Below are 22,725 nucleotides of genomic sequence, written 5' to 3'. Positions count from 1 at the left end.
TCTTAACCTTATTTTATTTCTACCTAGTCTTCCAAGCTGTTCCAGTTACTATAGAGGAACCAGGATCCAACTCCAAAGAGGTCACACTGCCAATAGTGCGTAATGCTGGTACCATTGGCACAGTGGTTGTCCAATGGCGGGCCACTGTCAATGGTAAACTAGCAGTTGGGGACATTAGACCAACATCGGGAGAGGTGAGTTTTGCTCCCGGAGAGACCATGAAGACGCTCCGGGTGGAGATTTTAGCCGACGATGTACCTGAAATCACTGAGGTAAGAAGCTGACAGTGATCGAGCTTTTGTGGATTATGTGAACGGTGCATCCTTTGAAATATTTCACATGATGCACTCTTTCTGTCTTTTCCAGATAATTAAGGTGGAGCTTACTGGCGCCAGTAATGGAGGAAACCTTGGAGCTGATGCATCTGTTAACATAATAGTGCCTGCCAATGATAACCCATATGGGACAGTCTACTTTCACCAATCTGTTTACCGCATTCAAGAGCCACTAGAGGGAGTTTATAAAGCCAATATTACTGTCCACAGAAGGTACTTTTAATTAGTGTTTTCTTCTGGAAGAATACTTTTATGCTAAGTATTTTGTGTGCTCTTACTCATATTCCTTTTCCACCTCCGTTTCTTCCAGAGGTGGCCACTTTGGACGCTTGGAGATCGTGTACAGCACCTCTGAGATTGACATTGTTGGCTTGGCTCAGGCTGATGGCCAGAACCTGCTCATGCACTATGACCTCCCAAAACCAGGCGTGCCATCCATCGCCCCCCTTAGGACGGTAAACATCACTGGTCAGAGCGACCCCCTGGCTGCGTGCGCTGCTGCTTGCCTGAGAGAGCGTGCATGCCAGGCCTTCTCTCTGTCATCAGGGGTGACCCCAGCATCTTGCACTTGGGTGACTTCGGGGGCTGACCAGCTGACTTCTAAATCTCAGGTTATGACTTATGTAAAAAACGTCACTGCAGCTGCTGTCCTGTTCAGCGCTCAGGCTGTGGCAGGGAGCGATTACACCCCTGTGACAGCTCAAAGTGCCTTCATGGATGATGGGTCAGGGGTCGCCAACCTCTCAGTCCCAATCTTGACTGATAAATTCCCTGAAATGGACGAGAGCTTCTCCATACAGATCTTAAAGGTAAAACCCAATCACATATGTATTAACCTGTGGTATTCTTTGTATGTTTCTTTTACATGCATTTTATTTTAGGTTTGTGGCAAGCTGCATAACAAATAATTGTTTGTATTGTTTGAAGGTAGAGCTGATAAATCTGACTGTGGCTCAGAAGAACCTGCCCTCCATTGGCCAGCCAGACAAAGCTGTGGTCACTATAGGGATGAACGGCGATGCATTTGGCGTGTTTTTGATATACAGCCTCAGTCCCAACGCCACTAACGAGGGACTCTATCTAGAGGTTCGAGAAGAGCCCGGTGTTGTTGTGCCCCTGGTTATAGAGAGGAGAGGAGGGAATCTGGGCACTGTCACCGTAGAGTGGAGGTTTGTTGGAGGAAAGGCCACACCTGAAGCTGACTTCACTGGGACTGGAGGGACTCTGGTCTTCGATGGTATGTGGATCACACAAGAATTAGATAAAAACCTACATCTAAGGATTCATTTGGGACAACGTCCTGTTAAACCCTCATTGGTTCAGTCTATCATGGGGTTCTTGGCTTGAAATTTGAAGGTGTTTGCTGTCATTTATCTAACAGTGGAGGGAATTAAAAGAACATTAGCATGTGGGCTTAACTAGTGCTGCATGTGCTTTATCCTCTCTGCCTACAGGTGAGCTGAAGAAGACAATAGAGATAGTAATCAGAGATGATACTGAGCCAGAGGACAACGAGAGCCTCATGATTGGTCTTGTTAATACGGAGGGAGGAAGTCGAATCCTGCCCAGCTCTGACACTGTAACCATAGTGATACTGGCTAACGATAACGTGGCTGGGATTGTAGGATTCCATCCAGCCTCCCGTTCCATCATCGCCAGAGAAGGTGGGTAGCCATTTCTGATGATTTGGTTTCGATATTCGGTCTGTAGCATGTATGTCTAAGCTCATTATCACTTCCAAACCTTTTCCACTGTTCCTTATTAGAGATGTGCCCTAATTATGTATGAATGAAATGTAAGGACATGCACTCACAGTAACAGCAGTGAGCAATGACAGGTGGAGCCTGCGGTTGTCTGTCATTATCTTGAAATTTCATATGCTTGAGCGGTTCATGTCTTTCTCGGAAGAATCCATACAATTAGGGAGCTTGAGTTGCCTCTATTGGCATCTACAGAATAAGAATTCACATTAGACATCCATACATGTATTCATCTTTACAAACCTGTTTAAACCTAGATAATGGCCAAGGGCAAACTCACATCAGTCAAATGTAGATTTCAGACTGATTAGGACGGGCTTATGCACTCATAAGGGTTAGAGTTAGATTTAGATTAATCTTGCTTTGGAGTATAAGGGCTGACTGTATTATATTTCCTATTACAGGTGAGAGGCTGTCCTTATCAGTGTTGAGAACAGCTCCTGGTCTGGGTAATGTCACTGTGGACTGGACTGTACAAGGGCCTCTTGTACACCGGACCTTCATCCAAACCTCAGGGACGCTTGTCTTTACTGAGGTAAATACATTGTCTTAGATGGAGATCATTGTGTATTTTGAACTCATAGTTAAACTCATAGACCAGCAACTGCAGAGCTTTTAGAACCAAATGAACAGCTGATGATTTGGTATGTCCAGCAGTAACTGTGTATTTGGGGTGTGTCTTCTACAGGGAGAACTAAATGACACCATAGTTCTGCAGCTTCTTGATGATGCCACTCCAGAAGACAAAGATGAATACAAAGTTCTTTTGTCCAACATACAAACCTTTGGTAATGCATCTGCTCCTTATTGTTGATAATTGGACATGAAATCCTGAATTCACACTTAGCTCAGAGTTGTTGCCCAGGTTAACTTTGCCTTGACTTCCACACAGGTGTTGTGGTGACAGGCCATGCTGCTCTGGATGTTCAGGGCAGTGAGGCAGTGCTCACTGTGGACACCAGCGATGAGCCCTATGGGCTGCTGACCATCGCCTCATCATCCCTTAGGGTGACCACAGAGGAACGGGACCGAACTATAAACATTTATGTCAATAGAGAGTTTGGAGCCTCAGGTCAGTGGGTCAAGTATGAAACTTAAGAATATGTGCTAAATTAATGGGTTCTTTTTAGATGATTTCTTCCATTTGTTGAGTGCTAAGCAGTATTTTAATGATTTTTAAGTGTATATATGCATTGTGATCCTTTGCCTTGTAACTGATATTATACCTAAATGCTGTGTACAGGAGTGGTGAATATCACCTATGAGGTTATCAAAGGTTCGCTACAAGACCTGTCCCAGGTGGAGAGTGCTCTTGCTGACCCGGGACAAGACTTCATCTCTGGTACTGGTTCTGTCATCCTTCAGGATGGACAGACCTCTGTTGCCATCCCTGTCACCATACTGGAGGTAAAGACTGTGGCTGTCCACACTTTCATTTTCTTGTTCATCATCATCCTGGTCAGGTCATTGTGGCATGATTTATCCTTTCACTGTGCTACAGCATTTATTCTTTTACTTCTTTTTGATTACTATGAAGAGAATCTGCATCATCTGTGGTTTTGCAGTCGTACCTTGTTTCAATATAATGACAAAATTAATATTTAATCTATATGATCTCTTATTCTCTTTCTGATGCAAGCTCTACTTACTTGAAGCAGATTTGTTTAAATGTGGAATTCAAAGGTTTTCATTTCCATTTATTTAACTAGGACGACATCCCAGAGCTCCAGGAGTTCTTCCTGGTCAACATAACATCAGCAGTACTCATCACGACTCTTGCCACAGTTCCCCAACTAGGTATGTGATTGATCTGCACTACAGTCAGTTACAGTCACTAAAGTTGTTTTATCACTGGCTATCATACACAGTTGTGCATCACAGTGTCAAATCACATATTCTTCAATTACAATATGCTTTATTGATTTCCACTACTGTTTTCTTTGTTCCACTTTCTTATTTATTTCTGATGTATGTTTTATATTTTGTGTAATTTTATGAAATCGCTTTCCTTCTTTTCTTTCTATAATGTCTCACCATTTGCACTGTTGATGAGTAGAGGTTGTGTATTGCACATTGCCAGGTAAAATACACATTCATATGTCCACAAGCTTTGCTGAAAATGTCATGTAGTTTGAAGCACTATTTCTGTTTGGTACATGCAAATACACCTTTGTAGTTGACTGTCAGAATGCGTCGTGAAAGAGCTTGGTAGTTACTGCTACTGCTTTTACATAATCCAAACCACAGTCCACTTTATGAATGAGTAACTTTAGAAAGTGATGAGTAGACAGAACACTCCAGGCAGTGCAGCGCTCCCAGAATACTATCAGCCCTCTGCATGGAGACACGCGGTAAACACTGCTCTTCTGCCACTCTTTTGGCAGCACTCATTATGTGGCTTGGATGGTGAGATTGATGCTTTCCATGATTGAGGAAGCCTTGGGATTTGGTGGGAGCCGAGTAGCACTGTGTGGTGAGCAGAGAGAAAGCCAAACTAAACCCGTTGCTGGCCTCCCAGTGTCTTGGCCATAGAGGGAATGGGGGAGGACTATTCAGGGGGTCATAAATCAGTCCACCCAAAAGACTTGGCTGCTCAGCCTCCCAAGCCACTTACAGGAGACGCTTCTTAGTTGTAAACCTTCGCTCAAATGTGCCATGACGGACGTTAGGTCCTTAGCAGTTTCCTCTTGCTGTTGTTGCCTGCACTGTAGTTACAGCCCTGAAGTCAGCGCTGATACTTCTAGTAATGTACTAATGATGTACTACAGTCATGATAAACAATTGACAGTCTGAGGATCATCATATTTTTCCTCTTTGTATGTCGTATTTACCTCAGACACCCAGGGTTTGGTGGCAGAGGTTAGCATTGCTGCTAATGATGGAATCAGAGGAGTCATTGAATGGACAAACACCATGTAAGAAATGCACCCACCGATAACACATCCTATACTGATTTGCACATGCTCGAAATTAAATTTTTCTTACCCAAATGTTTTGTGGTTTCCAGGTTTGAAGTGAATGAAACAATCGGGGGATTGACTCTAGTGGCCTACAGGAACAAGGGGACATATGGAAACGTCTCTCTTTTCTTCTATGCTCAAAATCTTGAAGCTCAACTGGGACTGGACTACAATACCAGTGAAACAGTCAGTGAAACAGTATTTAAACATTAGACACAAAACCACAGACCCGCACACACACAGCACATAATCTAATACTTGTAGTAGCGTTAATATCCAGAAGGATTAAGTCAAGGGCCACTGTTCATCCTGAGATGAAAGCTGAAAGGCCCTCAAGAATCTGAAGCAGGTCCAGTTGCCCTTGACTTTGCCCTCATGGATATACCATGACTGTAGATAAACTGAAAACCCGTCTGTCTCCCCCAGATGCTCCATTTTGTTGATGGCGAAAGGTATAAGTTTGTAGAAGTGCAGATCATCGATGACGCCATTCCAGAGGGAGCTGAGAGATTCCAGCTCATCCTGTCCGAGCCTTCACCTGGGCTGGAGCTGGGCACCAATACCACAGGTAGGTAGGAGGGCAGAACAGAATACAGCTTTCAGACAGTGGAGCGTCAGCCTCGTGCGTATTCAGTGAAAATGTGCAAACCAAAACGTGAAATTCATCATCAAGACTCTGTAGAGATTTGGATTAAGAGGGTTAGGAGATTAACAACATGTGAGATACAAGAGGTCTTATACCAACTGTTTATCGCTCCAACAATTTATGTTATTTTCCCTAAGTTACATGTCTCTGTTTTCTTACAGCAACGGTGAATATCCTCGCTAGTGACGATGGACATGGCGTCATTTCCTTTAACACCAGCGAGCATTTCCTACTGAGGGAGCCCACATCTGTGTCGGGGCTGAGTGAGAGCGTGGCCGCCCTGTACGTGGTTCGAAACCCTGAGGAAGGCACATTTGGCACCGTAACTGTTCAGTTTACCATCACTGATGCCAACGGCAGTCTAGCAGAGGGCGATTTGATGCCAGCGCAAGGGTTTGTGGTGCTGGAGGATGGAGTCAGATTTAAGGTGAGAGAAAGCAGATTTTTATTGGCTGTGAGGAGCTTAAGCTAGGAAATGGTATTCTGTAGTTCATTTTAGTGCTCAGTATTTACTTGTTTGTTCAAATATCAATTTCAAATGCGTTTTATGTTTTCTTGTTTGTGTCGTTTCAGATGCTGGAGATCTGGGCCGTCCTGGATGCTGAGCCTGAAGGGAACGAAACCTTCACAGTGACCCTGTCCAATCCGACAGGAGGTGCACGACTGGGCGACCAACTCCAGACGCTTGTCACCATCCTGGAGAACCTGGCTCCTTCTGGCTTGTTCCGCATCGGACCTACTATCAACAGGTATTAATATGTCTTCACCAAAAGGATCAAAAGCTCTGAATATCTTTAACACATGCACTATATAGTGTCAAATGCATGTATAGCTGTGAAAGTGCATAAAAATATACAAGGGCACACACCGCTATACTCATTTAAAAGCATGTTTGTGTAGTCTGATTCAGTGTGTGTTTTCTGAACAGAACTAACACAGAGGTGGTTGCTGAGGAAGGTGGCAGAACAGTCTTCCTCACTGTGTCTCGCAGTAATGGTCTGGAGTCAGCTGTCAGTGTGGAATGGGAGACGCAGGGTGGCACAGCTATTGCCTCTGGTGAGATCCATGAATTCCCCTCTTTTCTTCAGTTGTTGAATTCATGAATTCCCCTCTTTTCTTCAGGTGTTCATTTATGATTCTTGATGATTTTTTTCATTTTTTCCTCAGAGGGCCACCTCTCAGTGATGGGCGTGTACCAGAGCTTTGAGGACAACCCCACCTCAGCTTGGTGCTCTCTTCCCGATAGACCTTCCTTCCTGGCTCTGAGGCTGGATAGGAGACCCGTTGTTGGATCTTCCCACACTTTGGCCACTCTGTATCGGTGGCAGGGTGTTTTTGTGCCAGTAGAGGTAGGCTGACAGCAGGATTATCCCTCAACCAGTACACAATATCCCTACCATAAACACATATGACTGAGGGTAAATAACAATTAGCTGATTCACATCATATTGTTAACATACAAACCTCTCTGTCTTTCGGTCATTACAGTCTGTTAGGATCCAGGAGCCCAGCTCCTGTGTCGGGTTTGCGGTGAATGGGTCTACCTACATAGGCGTCACACATAATGGCCCTCCCTTCGCCCCTGCTGCCAACCTCAGCATCTTCAAACTGCAGAAGGACCTCAATGTCACACTGGTGAGTATAAACTTCAGTCATGGTACACCAATACTGTCACATTTTGTACATTACTGTAACACTGTGGCATTGTTCAGTGTTACCTTCATATGATTTGAGGCAATCTGATGTCTTTAGGAGCAAAGCTTAGGTGTTGAAGCTCTGGATGTGAAACACTTCTCCACTGAAGGCAGAGATTATCTAATAGCATCAAGCCAGGTGAGGCTGACCGTCCTGCTGCTTAGACAGATCTGAATTGTTTTCAGTTGTGTCAGATTATTAAACATTGGAGGAACTGGAAGAGTCTTATATGCCTGAACTCAACTTTTGGTATTTTATTCGCTTCATGCCACAGATTTTTGTTTGGACTGGAGGCTCCTTCACCCTCCTCCAGACTCTTGACTTCAAACAGGACATCCTCAGCGTAACTCCATTCACTCGTGCAGCCGTCCCCTACCTGGTGGTGTGCATAGACAGACAGAATGTTAGCTGCCTCCTGCTTCAGTGGACCAGTGGAAGATTTGAGAACCCACAGCCTCTCCAGCTCACCGGCAGAGCCACTCAGGTGGAGACAATCAACACAAGAGCAGAGGACACTCTCCTGTTGGCTGTGATTGAAGGTGACTTGTCTTGCTTTAATGTCATATACCATTAATGGATGCTGTTATGTGTATTTTACACGTTTGAGTAGCTCTTTGTATTTAAACGTATGGGAACTGATGTGTCAAGTTAGATTATTAATTTTCAAATGTATGTGCCAGTTTTTGCAAAGACTGCTGTGCAGAGATTACGTATTTAAAAATGGCCTAGAATGGGAGGCAAGTGCATTTAGCCTCCGGAATGTTAAGAGGATGGTTGTGTTTTTACAATAATGAGACGCTGTTTTCTGTGGTTGTACTTTCTAGTGGATGTTTCGGCGGTTAGATGTTGGTTAGGATAGTACAAACAAATCGGTGATACTTTAGAGGGCGCACAGAAACTATGTGTCTGTTACAGAAAAAACAGCCCTCTTATGTGGTCTCAGCTAAAATGACAAATTTCACAATGGAAGCCAGATCATGTATTTATACTATGCTCTGTATATTTTGATGAGACATAATCCCTCTGAGTCTGCAAAAGCAGTGAGTTTTCTTGGTTCAGACCTGTTGTGGGTTTACGGGAAAGGCCTCAGCATGGAGCAGAGCCGCTGAGGGACTCGGAGGTTGTAATTTGTCAGTCTTGGGTGTGTCAGTCCGACTGGTCCTTACTTTACGTAAACATGCCGTGAAAAAAAACTTAATCTGTGTGTGTATCTGTGCATTCCTGCATCTTTCTCCAGGTCTCTCTCCATCCTGCGAGGTGTTACAGTGGAGCTCCGGACAGCCTTCACCACAGCTTTATCAGTCCATCCCTCACCCAGGCCTCACGTCCATTCACCCCTTCACTGCCCCTTCTGGGATCAGTAAGCACCAACGTCACACCTGCTTTGTTTGTCAGCTGTACTGTTAAAATCTATTGAACAGACACCCTGATTAGCTCTTTTTCTTCCTCATAGCTTATGTTGTGCTCGCTGGAAGAAATGGCTCGTCCCTGTACTCCTGGAGGTCTGATGTCAACCTGCTCGCCTTGATCCTGAGAGCCCCTCCAGCCATTAGCTTCCTCTCTCTCACGGTCCCGTCGCTCAACACCACCAAGACCCTCTTGGCCTCCACTGAGGAGAATCGCTCCACTGTTTATGAATTCAGTTCTGTCTCTAATCAGTCTGATTTCATACCCAGGTATCCAGATTCTTTTCAGAGAGAGAAAGGCTCAGAAAGCAAAATCTACTCAAGGAGAAATTAGACGCAAATAAATAAAACATGGTGTGTCTTCTGTGTTTCCTCACATTCAGTTTTGGGGAGTTGCACTTTGCACCAGGTGACAGCGAGCTCCAGATAGCCGTGAACATCATAGATGATGACATCCCAGAGGAGCAGGAGTTCTTCCAGGTCAGCCTGAAGAATCCAAAGGGCGGGGCTGAGATCGGATTTGGTGGTCAGGTGACTGTCATTGTCCCTACTAACGATGATGCCCATGGAGTCATCGGCTTTGCTCAGGTAAGCACATAAACCTTTTGATATTAGACAGCTTATGCATGTGTCATTCATTACAGCCATTGTGTCAAACTTAACTTAGACCATATCAGAATAACATCAGTGGTATTTTTTAATCTATCACACTTTTGAAATATATTTTGGTGGAATGGTGGAAACGCTGTCGCCTCACAGCTAGAAGGTGCCGGGTTCGATTCCCATCTGGGACGCTGTGGGCACTGGGGGCGTGTCCTCCACTATGCCTTCGATACCTGCTGCTCAAGGAAAGGGGCCTTTCTGTGTGGATTTTGCATGTTCTCCTTGTGTTCACCTGGGGTATCCTCCATAAAATATACCCCCACTAAAAACATGCAATGGGTCCCCGGGCGCCGCTGTCGGCTGACAGCCCCCCGCTCCTAGTCTGCCACGGAGGAAGAATGGACGATGGATGGGTCAAATGTGGAGAAATAATTTCCCGAAGCACGGTGTGTGCATGTGTTTGTGCATGTAGTGTGTGTGATAAATAAAAGTACATTTCTTCTTCTTCTTCTTTTTCTTCTACATCATCATTACCTCTCTGCAGAATTCTCTGTCTGTGGAGGTCGAGGAGTTGGAGCAACACCATCAAATTCCTCTCAGTGTGGAGAGGAAAAGAGGGACTTTTGGCAGACTGACTGTTCACTGGGCTGCCAGTGGCAGTCTGCCAGACATTTACCCCACCTCAGGAGTGGTGAGGACACCTTTCCCTTGTATCATAATTACACTCATCACCCTCCAGTATGTAGTGACAACATGTTTGAAAATGAAATGCTTATCAAAAGAAACAACGCGACTTTATGTTTTGTATGTTTTATGTCGTAGGTGACGTTTTCAGAGGGCCAGTCGATGGCCATCATCTCGCTGACAGTGATAGCAGATGGTGTCCCAGAGCTGAGGGAGAGTGTCACTATCACCCTCATGGATGTCACCACTGTGGGGCTGCAGGACCTTCGACAGGCGGCAGTCATTGACAAGCAGCGGGCACAAGCTCTGCTCACCATCCTACCAAATGGTTCTCCCTACGGGGTGATTGGATGGCATCTGGACTCCCAGTTTACACTAACACAAGAACCAGAGAGTAAGAATGAATAAATGAGCGATGATTTGTCAGTAAATGTGTGTTTTTACTGGCTCACAGTGCAGATGAGTCTTATATACTGTAATAAGTTTATATTATTGCTTTGCTCCAGAAACAGTTGCTCTAAGTGTGACTGGTTGCTTCAGACTAACCCTTTTTTTTTTTTTTTTGCATGAGGTTTTTTTAAAGAGCTTTTACAGTAATCTCACTTTGAGATTTACTGTAAAGGAGATCTGCAGTGATTTCCAGGATGTGAAGTAATTTGGGATTTGTCTTAATCTGTGTGTTGGAAGCCGGCCCAAGATGTAAGAGAAGTCGAGCAACATACCTTAATACTGGATTTCATATATTATTAGCTGAGCTGTGAAGGATTTTGACTCTTTCGGGTTGTTATTGCTATCTTCCGTGACATGGCAGGTCTTGGAAATATCATTTTTATGTTTATTGGCTTATATAACCTCCCTGTTCTCCCAACCCGCAGGGATTCCAGTCAATGTGACTCTCTCCATAGTGAGGGAGCAGGGCTCTTCGGGAGAGGTGGAAATCCATTACCAGACCAGGCCAGCCCTGTACCAGCCCCCATCCAACCAAGCTACTGCAGGACAGGACTACACCCCCAAAGACAACACCATCATCATGATGAATGGTGCTACCGTGGCCCTTGTCACTGTCACAATCCTACCAGTAAGGAGAGAGCTGAGTGATAGAGACGGTTATTAAATCTCCTTAAGTAAGGAAGAACACATCAGGAATTGGACTAACATTTAGCTATGCTAATATAAGAGTTCATTTTTTCTATTCTAAGTGTAGCGAAAATACTGAGAGCATCCAAACTTAACATGCAGTAAGGTATAAATCAGTATCAGATAATAACAAATTTCAGCCACATTTTTAATCTTCCTATTGTTCATCTCACACCTCCCACACTTACGCCCATTCAGACAGCTCATGCAGATTGCCACCTGTTTCTTGCTTTCAGGATTAAACATACATACAAAAACCAGCCCAACTAGTGACCATCCGAAGACAAGCCTGTAACGGTGTAGGAGGGATAGTGGGATAAATCCAGCACTTTGCCTCCTCGTCTCCTCCTGTTCCATTCATCCATAAACTATCGTTTCTCTTCTCTCATTCTTTCTTAGCCTTGCAGACACATTTATGAGTCTTTTAACCAATTTAACCTGTGATACAACTTGTGAATTTGTGTTATTGTTGTATGGAAGTTGTATAAATCTTAAAATTACTGCTGATTGCACATTTAACAGCAGTTGTAACCACATAAATAAATTTAGTGACAAAGTCTATAAATGAAATTGTCAATGCTTTTCTGAGAGCATCTGTTCGTACACATGCATGTGTTTCCATCACTTAGAGTGTATGTACGTGTGTTTTCTTAGGATGATATCCCAGAGCTGGCAGAGAGTTTCCTGGTAAATATTACCAGCGTGGAGCTAGTTAGTGGGTCTGTGGGAGCAGGGCAGCCCAGTGTGAAGAGGCCTGGAATGGAAGTAGCAGAGGTCACCATCCAGGAGAATGATGACCCTCGAGGGGTTCTGCAGTTCAATGTGTCTGAGGTGAGCACAGGGTCCTCTCTGGGAGAACGACTCGGACATGAACAAGACTAAATGTAACAAATAGATAATTATTTACTAATAATTTTCCACCCTAATGAAACATACATTTCTAAATATCTTCTTAGGTTATGACTGGAGTCATACTGGCATATGAGATACCGCCACCAGACAATGTCCTCCATCTGTCAGTGGTGCGACTCGCTGGTACAACTGGGAGACTGGTCATCTACTGGGAGGCTGAGCCAATCACTGCTGACCTTAATGATTACAGCCCCACATCTGGGAACATCACCTTTCAAGATGGGCAGGTAATTAAATTGTCCTTATTTAGATTCAGCCCTTTAATATCACATTAAACCATGATGTGAGACTTTCTACAGGTTATTACATCCTGGTCTTGTGTTTCCTCTCCCATATTTTCAGAAAGAAGCCACAATTGCCATCGCCATCTTGGATGATGCACAGGTGGAGGCTTCGGAGACCTTCAGAGTGAATTTACTGCGTGTGATTGGTGGAGCTCGACTGGGAGAAGTGATTTCTCTAACTATCAGCATCCCACCCAACGACTCACCTCTCGGAAGATTTGGATTTCAGGAACTGGAGGTGAGTCTAAACTACTTATACTTGAGGACACTTTCTCCATCAACACATTTGTGATGCGAGGACTTAAACTGACTTTCCATACATTGAGTCCTCCCTATTTATCAAAGCACAAACATCATTTTAAATCCTTCTAATATCACAGTGATCTTGAGCTTATCTAAATCTACCTGTTCTCTCTCAGGTTACTGTCAGCGAGCCAGAGTTTGTGGACGATCCAGCTGCAGTGGCGTCACTAGCAGTTTTACGAAGTGCTGGAGGCGAGGGGGCAGTGATACTGGGGTGGCAGCTGGAGGACCAGGCTCTAGATGACCTTTCACCTCTCAATGGAACTCTTGTTTTCACTGAGGTGCAGTATGAACGGGGTGGTGTCACTGTCCCACCAAATATATCAAGCAGGACTCACTCCTTTATCTTTATGCACTGTACATTATGTTGCAAGTTTCTTCATGTAGTCTCCAATACTTTTTGTGCTTCACAGACTGAGTCTATGAAGACATTTGTGATTAGAGCCCTTGCTGACACTCTACTGGAAGGAGATGAGCATTTCACTGTCCGGCTGTTTCCTGCTGACAGTGGTGCTGTCATTGACCCCTTAAATGGTCAGTATTCATGAAAGAAATGTCACACTGTCCACCAGTGAATCAGTGCAGTATTTTCAGCATTATCTTTCTCTTCACTACCCTGGTCTGTCATGTACTCCTCCAGGCATGGCCACCATCACTATCAGGGCAGACAAGGCTGCCCTGGGGATTATTGGAATAGCTAAGCCTTCCAGGAACATCCTCATTGGAGAACCTCAGGGAGACTACAATGGTAGTGCCATGGTCAGGTGAGATAACTATCAAACTGTATCACTAACCTGGGAAGACAAATAAGAGCTTTAAAATGCACTACCTCTGTTTATTAATGGAGAATGTAATGTCAAAATCCTTGTGTGTATTTGTGTGTATCCCGCAGCCTTGTGCGAGGGCCCGGTGTGTTTGGAGAGGTCCAGGTGCACTGGAATATCACTCCAGCTGTGGTTTCTGAGTTTGAAGCGATCTCTGGCACTGTGACCATGAGGGACAGGCAGTCTGTTGCCACCATTATTCTAAAGGTAATGAGAGATATAGATTGCAGAACATACATGTGTCTCTGTGCTTTCCATAAAAACATCCGTGTCATGTCCATCATGATGCCAGGCCGTTGATGATGAATTCCCTGAAGAGCGCCGTGAGTACCAGCTTACGCTGACCTCTGCCACATCTGGACTGGAAATCAGTCCCACAGCCAAACATGCCAAGATTATCATGGCTGCCAGTGACAACCCCTACGGCCTGTTTTCCTTCACCCAACACCAGATCAGGGCAACTGAGGAGCAGGGAATGGTGAGGTCAACAAAATGTGACTGATACATATAAAGAGTGATGTGATCGTGTAGTTAGTTATGAGTGTAGTTATGATAGTGTAGTTAGAAACCTAATCCACAGCTATTTGTTTTTCTCCCTTTACCGCAGGTGAATGTGACAGTTAATCGCTCCTTTGGCAGCCAGGGCAGCGTGTGGGTGACCTACCAGACCTCAGGCAACACAGCAGTCCGCGGACTGGACTTCGCTCCAGCTTCAGGACGGCTCTTCTTTACCCCAGGCCAGACCTCCCAACAAGTGACGCTGCATATCCAGGACGACAGTCTTCCAGAGGGGCCAGAGATGTTCTTCCTCAACATCACTGAAGTGGAGCTCGTCAATGTCAGGTAAAGTAACTTGACAAGGCGGAGCAGCTTAATAACTGTTGGATAGAATTTTTAATAATATAATAATAGCTGAAAAATAGCTTGTAATAGGATGTTGCAAATGAGGATGGAGAGTCATAGTCATTCATAATGTAAGCAGTGTAGAACCTTCCTTTAGTCAAAATACTTGCTAATGTGACTGTCAAAGATTTCTTGTCAGTGACTCTTCATTCTGTGTCCCCCTCTGGTGGTCAGTGATGTGGACTACACAGTGAGAGAGTCAGGTCTCCAGCAGGACCAGCCTCCAGCTGTAGGCAACATCTCTTCTCTTGCTGTGGTCATACTTAAGAATGACAATGTCGAGGGTATCCTGGAGTTCAGGCAGGACTTTGTTGACATTACAGGTAAGAGTGAAAACAAACTCAACTTGGAGCTGTTTAAAAGATTATTTGCTTTATGTGAAATCCATGTTTTCCTCTGGCTGTCTTTCTTTCAGTCGAGGAGGATGTGGGCTCTGTGTTGATCCCAGTGGTGAGGAGAGTGGGCTCATATGGACTGATCTCAGCTCAGTTCATTTCTAGAGGCCTGAGCGCAACCCCTGACCTCGACTACATCCTGAATAATGGCTCAGTGGTGTTTGTCCATGGCCAGAATACCAGCTACATCAATGTCACTATTATCGATGACCTGGACAGGTGGGAGCAGAAATTAAAAATAATGAAAATAAATCTTAATAAGATACATCAGCTTAACTTGGAAAGACATTAAGCTGTGAGTTGAACTGTTGAGAAAATAAAAGACATGAATTTGAGAGTAAAGATGTTATTTGATTCCAGTTTAACACTGAAATTATCTCCCCCAGCGAATATGCAGAGATGTTTGAGGTCCTGCTGGTTGGAGCTACGGGCGGAGCAGTTCTAGGCTCTCAACGTGTTGCCAGGGTAACCATTGCCAAAAGCGACTCTCAAAGTGGGATGGTTCGTTTCCTTAATGAGAGCCTAATCACTGTGGTCAACCCGAACTCCACTCTGAAACTCAGTCTTGTTTTGGAGAGAGCAGGGGGCCTCGTGGGAAATGCAACGGTATGAAGAACGACGTCTCCAGCCAGAAAAGAAAAGTTCTCTCAGCTTCCCGTCATGCACATTCACTGATCAAACTGGTTTTACCTTTCGACAGGTTGCTTGGATCATCCGTGGCCCCAACAGCAGAGAGGTCCTTCCTCCTGTCAATACAGACATCAGAGAGCCTGTGAACGGGTCCTTCTCCTTCAGGGATGGAGAGGAAGGGACGCGCTCCATCGAGCTGCGGATTCTCCCCCATGGGGAGGTGGAGGTGGAAGAGACTTTTGTTATAGAGCTCAGCATTCTGTCCGGAGAGCTGGATGTTGATCCTCAGGCTGGTTCCATAACACTGAAGGTACTTCATTGTGTCATGCATGCAGTATTGATTTCACCATCATGAATCAGTTAAGATTGCAAGCACTTATCGCCAAGTGAAATATAACAGAATGCAGTCTTCAGCACCTTACTCACCCCCGCTCTGTCCTAATGCTATTTTGTCTCCCAGATAGAGAAGTTTGGTGACCCAAATGGTATAGTCCAGTTCACTGAGGATGCTCTTCGAGAGCGTATCTACAATGAATCCACAGAAGCAGAGGGCCCGTTCAACATTTCCCTGTCGGTTACACGCAGAGAGGGTGTCATGGGTAACATCACGGTAAGATTTCATCAATATGCATTCATTATTTATCAACAGTTTCCTATATTAGTGCTTGAATTAGCTGAGTTTAATTCTTTATGGCCACTTTTAACATGTCAACACAGCCATACTTCCTCTCACACCTCAGGTGCATTGGCAGATACAGAGTGACTCAGATCTAGCAGGTGACTTCCTAGCCCTAGCCGGCTCAGTGATGATCCTGGAAGGCCAAAGGGAGGCAGAAATTGTCCTCAGCCTGATGCCTGATACAGTGCCAGAGCTGGAGGAGCTCTACACTGTCCAGCTCACAGCTGTGGAGGGTGGTGCGACACTGGATGCCAATCCGAACTCCATCAGAGCACACATCAGGTTTGTTGTGATGGCTTAGTTATGCTCAATAACATATATTGACTGAAAAAGCCTGTTTGAGTTAACTTGAAATGAATCTTCCTCTCTCCACCTCAGGGTGCGCGCGAACGATGAGCCCCACGGTGTCTTTTCCCTGAACCCCGAGCAGCAGTCTATAGTAGTCGTGGGGTCAGGGTCTGAGGTCACCAGAGCTCTGGTTATGAATGTGACGCGGCTGGCTGGGCTGTTTGGCAACGTTAGTGTGGGCTATAGGATCAGTGGAGGGATAGATGAAGTGATGGCCATCGAGGAGATACTGGGAGGACAAGCTGCAGGAAGGCTGCTCTTGAGAGAGGGACAGACCTTCAGTGCGATCACACTGCCCATCAGCAGCCAGGTAGGGACCTTTTTAAAAATAGGTAGTTTTATTTTTTTTAAGCGCCCATATAACACTTGTTTGTTTCCCTGTTTTTCTCTCTGTAGGTGTTTTTGGCAGTGGGTGAGAGCTTCACAGCAGAGCTGACTGATGTCAGGCTAGTCAGCCCTATTTTCGGCTCTCCGCCTCGCCTCCTCCATGAGGCCAGTGTTGCTACAGTGACTGTGCCAGAAGAAGCCGCCAGCTCAGAGGTGAGCTGTGGTTGTGGGTTTTTTGTTTGTTGGTGTATGATTTATCTGCAGGAGAGAGATTCTTCTTGTAACTGACCCCTCTGCAGAGGACACTTCCAATCGTTGATTGGGCCTCAGTGCCTTGATCGAGGACATTTCATAGGGTGTACGTTTCTTCTCGTTATAAACTCAGCGTCACTTTACAGTTTTTTGTTTTGGAAGATTTCCTTACATTGAATATTACCTTCCCACAATGTGGGTATGAATTTGCGAACATGATGCATCTGTTTTCTGTTTGTCAAGGTAGAGTCATTTGCACAGGCACTGACAGAAACTTGATCATTACAGTTTATTCAATTATGTCTCAGCCACCAGACAACAAACTTGGCCTCATTGCTGTGATATCTCTCTCCACAGACTTTAATATGATTTAAAACTTACATAAAACCTCTGTAAGTGAGTTAGTGCCGAGGCCCTGACTGCTCTGTGAATACTCAAGCCTTGTGAAAGGTCCATATAACACACTAGGGCTAACACATTTAGCCGCTAACAATGAAATTCACATGACAGACCTTGTGTACACAATACAAAGACAGTGTCTTTGCAGAATATTCTAATGTAAAGGTTTAATCCAAGGTCAGTGCGAAAAAGTATAACAGAATCATAAGAACAATGCATTTATTTTGTTTTTGTTTTCATGGTAACGTAGAGAATAAGATGAAGAACAACATGATTAACCGTCTGCTCTGCTGTTGTGCAGGTTGGATTTGGATCCCTGGCTCTGCAGGTTTCAAGTATAGAAACAGGGACATGTGAAGCAAAAGTGACACGAACAGGGCTGTTTGGGGACATCATGGTGCAGTGGAAAGCTGGGTATCCTTCAGGACAGGCGCCACCTGGGCTCAAACTGGGAGCTATCACCCCAAGTGCAGGTAAAACACGCAGAGAGAGAACGATCTCTGCAGTGCAGAGTCACACATTATCTCACCTGCTTTCATTATTTCTTTCAAATGATTTTAGGTAAAGGTGAAGTCATATTTGAGCTTTTATCTCTGATCTGATGTATGGCCCTCAAAGACTGTACTTGTTTTCTCTCGACCCAAACACTTCTAATCTGGTGTGCAGCCTCATACCAAACACCAGCTTGGACTAATGACAGCCCTAACTCTTGGTCACGTGCTTCTTTCTTCATATTCAGGCTTGCTGACCCTGGCCCATGGAGAGAGGACTAAAGCCATATCGCTCACAGCTGTTGCTGATGCATCTGAGCCGGCTTCCTATGCTGTACACCTCAGTGCTGCCACCTCCAGCGCTTCTGCAGCCAGTACTGTCAAGCTCAGGTAATGGTTTCACTGTGGTCTGGTTTCATTATTCCCTTTGCCACCATCTTAGGAGGCAATTTCCTAATGTTGCTCATTTAAATCATCAATACAGTTGACTTATTTGCTGATGTCTGTTTCCCTGCACAGGTCAGGATTTACTGTTGCAGAAGTGGAGCCTCTGGGAATATACCAGTTTTCCCCCGATTCCCGCCAGCTGGTCATAGCAGAGGACATCCAGACTATAACACTTTATGTTCAGAGGCTCTACGGTTCTCGTAGCAACAGCACCCGCCTGTCCTATACAACAGTAGCAGGCAGCGCAGCAGCAGGAGAGGACTTTATTGCGGTGCCAGATGGCCGTTTGGTCTTTGACTCACCTCGCCAAACCAACACTTCCTTCCGCCTTTCAATACTTGACGACTCCATTTCAGAGGCTGATGAGCACTTTCACGTCAACCTCACAGATGTTCAAGTCCTCACTCCAGATTCAGCTTGGGCAGATGCCCCTCCTCGCCTCAACCCTCGGCAAAGTGTGGCCACGGTCACCATCCTGGCCAGTGATGTGACTGGAGGACTGCTGAGTATTGGACCTGAAGTGGTGCAGACGCCTGAGGACAGGGATGAGGAGACCCAGCAGGAGCGGAGGGTGGTTCTGAGGGTGCGCCGGTCCGACAGTGTGTCTGGAGCTGTGAGGGTTCGGGTCCAAGCATACGGAGGTGTGTGTTTGTTCTGTCGCACTGCTTTTTTACACCATTACAATGTATTATAATTTGCTGTTGTGTTTACAGTTTTGCTTTAAGTTGTGTTGCTGTGTGCTTGTATCCAGATGGAAGTACAACACCTCTTCCCTTCACTCTGGAACCTGTTGGCACCCTCGCAAAGGAAGAACAGGATTTCCGCTTGGAGTCCACTGTAGTGTCGTTTCAGGCCGGTCAGGACGAGACAGAGGTCGTCCTCCTCATCCTGGATGACTCAGAGCCGGAGGGACAGGAAGTATTCTTCATTTACCTCAGTGATCCAGAAGGAGGAGCGCAAATCACAGACAGCCCATACCAGGGCTTTGGAGCTTTTGCCAAGATCACTATCCTTGGTAAAATAATATAAAAATAGATGTTTGTTTGAGGCAGCTAGACAAGATAAAAATAAGACGTATTTATTGCTGTTTTGCTCAGTTTGTTCCAGCAATTAAAAATCCTGCATCATGTTTATTTGTTGATATGTATTCTGGTCTTCTTCTGTTTATAGCACTAGCTTAACCCCAAGTGTGTCTTTTGGATCTAATCAAATGGACCCAGAGACATGTGAATGTTATCTCAATGAGTAATTCAGTGTTCTTCTCCGGTTGCACTGATGCCATCTGATTTACATTAGATCACTGCTACGTTAGTCTCCAGCTGCTCTTCTGGGCCTCAGTTCTCACATAATCACTGCAGTGGGCAGGTTATTTGATAATTCTGCATGTGTGATCGATTACAAAAATAAACCAGTGAGGTTGTGAGGAAATTAATTTGCATTTGTTCTGTTCATCTTTCTCTCTGTCCCAGGGAGCGACTTCCATAACGGTATTATAGGGTTTAGTCTTAATTCCCTGAGGGGCCAAGTTCTTGATGAGGATTCAGAGAACAGAACTGCTCTCCTCCATCTGCAGAGACAGGAAAACAGGTAACAAAACAACCTTTATTAGACATGAATGATAAAAACAAATCGTCACCCAGAAATGGTTCTGTATTACAATGCAACCGAGAAGTTTTACTGTTTGTGCACTCCTTCTCTGTTTAGAGCCTTTGAGGATTTGCAGGTTTTCTGGAGAGTTACCTTCAGCAAGGACACTCTAACTCTTATCAACAACGGAGTCAACCTGACCAGACAGCTGGTGCAGACCTCAGGAGCTGTGCTGTGTGAGAGAGGAGAGATAATCTGTGCTCTCACTCTGGAGGTCCAGGACGATGAGGTGAGAGAGAGGCAGAGGCCCCTTGGTGAAAGCACTGCAGCAGCGTGTCGATATCTTGCTGACCTTGAATCCTGCAGCATAAGGATAGATTACAAACATGGTGGAATAGTGATTTTCATTATCTGTGTATTCATAAGAAAAGCCACAGTGCATGAAATAAATCGCTCATCTGCGTTGTCATAGGAACCAGAGTACCAAGCGTGGTTCTTGGTGGAGATTTATCAGGTGGGTGCTGGAGCGACCATTAATGAGACCACCCGGTTTGCGAACATCACCTTGGCAGAGAGCGACGATCCGCAAGGCCTCGTGTACTTCGCCGTTGGCCACAGGCTGCCCATCGCCACGCTGATGACCACAAGGCTCAGTCTCCAAGTGTACAGACGAGCAAGCACGGCTGCAGTCATGTCTGTACAATACCGCACTCTGGTCAGTATTAACAGATGTATAACCCTTAAGGACAAGCATACATTATACATGGCATGCATGCTTACATGTGAATACAATTAAAATCTGCACCGTGTAAATATTTCAGAGAGAGTATTTGCAATTGGTTAAATTCAACACTGTTACTGTTTTATTGGATGTACTTCTTGTTCTCTCAGCTTTGCCCTGGATGTGTCATTCTGCGTAGCAGGAAATCTCATTTTCAGTTGAGGCTAATGATATTGCAACCATTAACCAGCTGAAATATGATTCTTCACTTATCGTAACACCTGAGCATGTTTATTTGTCTCTGTCCGGTCTGGCTTCATTGACCTGATTTACCACATGCTCAGCAGACACAAATCTAATGGTATACTGATCTAATTTGTCTCTTACATAACACTTGTTATTTAATCCAGTTAGAAAGACTTCACTATGTCATGCTATGTGTACTAACTGAGCACCAATACTACGATCCACTGCACAATGTGAGAAGTTTTTCACACTTCTTCCATGATATAATCCAGAAATGGAGGGCACTGAACTAAAATGAAGTTTAGTTGTGGTAGTTGTTTCTCTTTTCTTCTGATGGTGGTCCCTTGAAGCTTTCAGTCTGTCCTGTTTGTTATAATGTTTGTTATTCATAATCGTCACAGTTTATTGGTTCTTATGATGAACAATGTTTCCTCCTCTCCTCACCTCTTTAATCTCGTTGCCACCCTTATTTTCTCCGAGGCACCATTATTAGAGATATCTCGGCTGTATGTACTTCAGGGGCAGAAAGTATTCAGTGGCGCTCTCACTTTTTGATATTGAAGATCAAAGTAGAAGAGTGTCTAGTGCACTCAACAAAAACCCTAGTGAGACACATGACCAGGTCATCTGCTTTCATCTCTCAGAACCAAAGCATGTTGCGAGACAAAAGGATTGATGCATAATGAAAGCCCAGTCCTCATTTGGTTTACATTATGCTTTCACAACAATGTCAGCTTCACTTATCTGCATGTGCTGCTATTGGAATGCAGACCATGTGAACACTGTTTGCCGAATAAGAAGTCTGCTTTCAGTGGTCAAGAGCAGTCAAATCAGTTGTGGACTGTTTTCAGGTTTCTCGTCATTTTGTCTTTATTTTTACATTTCGGTTGCAGGTAGGTTTATTTTGTAAGCTGGTTAACATGACTCAATCCAACAAAAATTTGGATTTCTGTTTCTCCTCCAGGAGCTTTCCAGAGATGAGGTGGTGGGTCCCGCTATAATCCGGCCTGCTAAAGCAGGGATGGACTTCCCCAAACAGGAGGGTAGTCTAACCTTCGATGTGGGCCACCGTAACGCATCTTTGGACATTTACCTCACCCCCGACCTCGCCTCCTCATTGCCCACACCCAAGCGCTTCCAGGTGGAGCTCTACAATGCTACAGGGGGAGCCAGAGTGCACCCTCGGTTTGGGGTAGCTAATGTGACTGTGGTGTCAAATGCTGCAAGCGAAGCCGTGTGGGTCTTACTGGACCACCTGCATCAGCCTCTTGACCCAGCTAAACTGAACCAGGTGCTGCAAGAGCTGATCAATAAAGTCACTGCGCCTCTTACTCGTGAGCAGATGGCCGCTGTGCTCGAAGCTCTGGGGAAGGTAAGAAGATGTGAGACTGAGGACGAAAACTCCTGCCAGCTTCTACACCAAAACCATATTTTAAGACCATTTTGAAGCTGGAGGAGTAGAAAGAATAGTACGATATGAGACAACATCTAACTGTTCTATCTGCCCCCTCACCACATGAATATCATGATATGAATCCAGGTATCGTCTATGATTTTTAAATATTTGTTTAAGTTTTAGTCATCTAATTTTCAACATATTTGCTCTTGAATGTATTTGATTTTATCGGTCTTTCCCAGCTCTAGGTGCAAATAGCAGATAGCAGATTTGCATTAGTATATAATGAGTCTCTAATGAGGGAAACACTTGCCTCTGCATGATTTGCTTTTCTCACCCCCTAAATCTAGAGAGT

General features: G+C 44.8%; 1 protein-coding gene across 3 annotated transcripts in view; it reads left to right on the top strand.

The window, feature by feature from the left end:
• Positions 1-22,725, top strand: part of adgrv1 (adhesion G protein-coupled receptor V1) — a 104,021-nt gene that overhangs the window by 33,936 nt on the left and 47,360 nt on the right. For 2 of the 3 annotated variants that reach the window (XM_070964096.1, XM_070964094.1), the window contains 52 exons: positions 28-272; positions 367-548; positions 646-1,144; positions 1,263-1,572; positions 1,790-1,999; positions 2,500-2,630; positions 2,784-2,883; positions 2,988-3,167; positions 3,339-3,502; positions 3,805-3,892; positions 4,152-4,175; positions 4,932-5,010; positions 5,103-5,241; positions 5,482-5,623; positions 5,863-6,128; positions 6,275-6,450; positions 6,630-6,757; positions 6,869-7,050; positions 7,190-7,336; positions 7,454-7,534; positions 7,671-7,935; positions 8,634-8,756; positions 8,850-9,072; positions 9,186-9,390; positions 9,950-10,096; positions 10,228-10,483; positions 10,965-11,167; positions 11,881-12,057; positions 12,183-12,365; positions 12,481-12,660; positions 12,842-13,006; positions 13,139-13,259; positions 13,366-13,489; positions 13,618-13,756; positions 13,842-14,027; positions 14,157-14,392; positions 14,627-14,775; positions 14,868-15,066; positions 15,234-15,453; positions 15,548-15,787; positions 15,938-16,087; positions 16,218-16,438; positions 16,535-16,814; positions 16,901-17,044; positions 17,784-17,955; positions 18,222-18,363; positions 18,493-19,061; positions 19,172-19,435; positions 19,890-20,007; positions 20,125-20,296; positions 20,480-20,722; positions 21,939-22,346. In XM_070964096.1, the coding sequence (XP_070820197.1) occupies positions 28-272; positions 367-548; positions 646-1,144; positions 1,263-1,572; positions 1,790-1,999; positions 2,500-2,630; positions 2,784-2,883; positions 2,988-3,167; positions 3,339-3,502; positions 3,805-3,892; positions 4,152-4,175; positions 4,932-5,010; positions 5,103-5,241; positions 5,482-5,623; positions 5,863-6,128; positions 6,275-6,450; positions 6,630-6,757; positions 6,869-7,050; positions 7,190-7,336; positions 7,454-7,534; positions 7,671-7,935; positions 8,634-8,756; positions 8,850-9,072; positions 9,186-9,390; positions 9,950-10,096; positions 10,228-10,483; positions 10,965-11,167; positions 11,881-12,057; positions 12,183-12,365; positions 12,481-12,660; positions 12,842-13,006; positions 13,139-13,259; positions 13,366-13,489; positions 13,618-13,756; positions 13,842-14,027; positions 14,157-14,392; positions 14,627-14,775; positions 14,868-15,066; positions 15,234-15,453; positions 15,548-15,787; positions 15,938-16,087; positions 16,218-16,438; positions 16,535-16,814; positions 16,901-17,044; positions 17,784-17,955; positions 18,222-18,363; positions 18,493-19,061; positions 19,172-19,435; positions 19,890-20,007; positions 20,125-20,296; positions 20,480-20,722; positions 21,939-22,346 (10,097 nt within the window). The remainder of the gene's footprint in view (positions 1-27; positions 273-366; positions 549-645; positions 1,145-1,262; positions 1,573-1,789; positions 2,000-2,499; positions 2,631-2,783; positions 2,884-2,987; positions 3,168-3,338; positions 3,503-3,804; positions 3,893-4,151; positions 4,176-4,931; positions 5,011-5,102; positions 5,242-5,481; positions 5,624-5,862; positions 6,129-6,274; positions 6,451-6,629; positions 6,758-6,868; positions 7,051-7,189; positions 7,337-7,453; positions 7,535-7,670; positions 7,936-8,633; positions 8,757-8,849; positions 9,073-9,185; positions 9,391-9,949; positions 10,097-10,227; positions 10,484-10,964; positions 11,168-11,880; positions 12,058-12,182; positions 12,366-12,480; positions 12,661-12,841; positions 13,007-13,138; positions 13,260-13,365; positions 13,490-13,617; positions 13,757-13,841; positions 14,028-14,156; positions 14,393-14,626; positions 14,776-14,867; positions 15,067-15,233; positions 15,454-15,547; positions 15,788-15,937; positions 16,088-16,217; positions 16,439-16,534; positions 16,815-16,900; positions 17,045-17,783; positions 17,956-18,221; positions 18,364-18,492; positions 19,062-19,171; positions 19,436-19,889; positions 20,008-20,124; positions 20,297-20,479; positions 20,723-21,938; positions 22,347-22,725) is intronic. The other variant, XM_070964095.1, reaches the window with a different exon arrangement.

The sequence above is a fragment of the Chaetodon trifascialis genome, chromosome 6 (assembly GCF_039877785.1).
Source record: "Chaetodon trifascialis isolate fChaTrf1 chromosome 6, fChaTrf1.hap1, whole genome shotgun sequence".
NCBI classification, from domain to species: domain Eukaryota; kingdom Metazoa; phylum Chordata; class Actinopteri; order Chaetodontiformes; family Chaetodontidae; genus Chaetodon; species Chaetodon trifascialis.
Note: the sequence above shows the minus strand (reverse complement) of the source record. Positions and strands in the feature narration are given on the sequence as shown.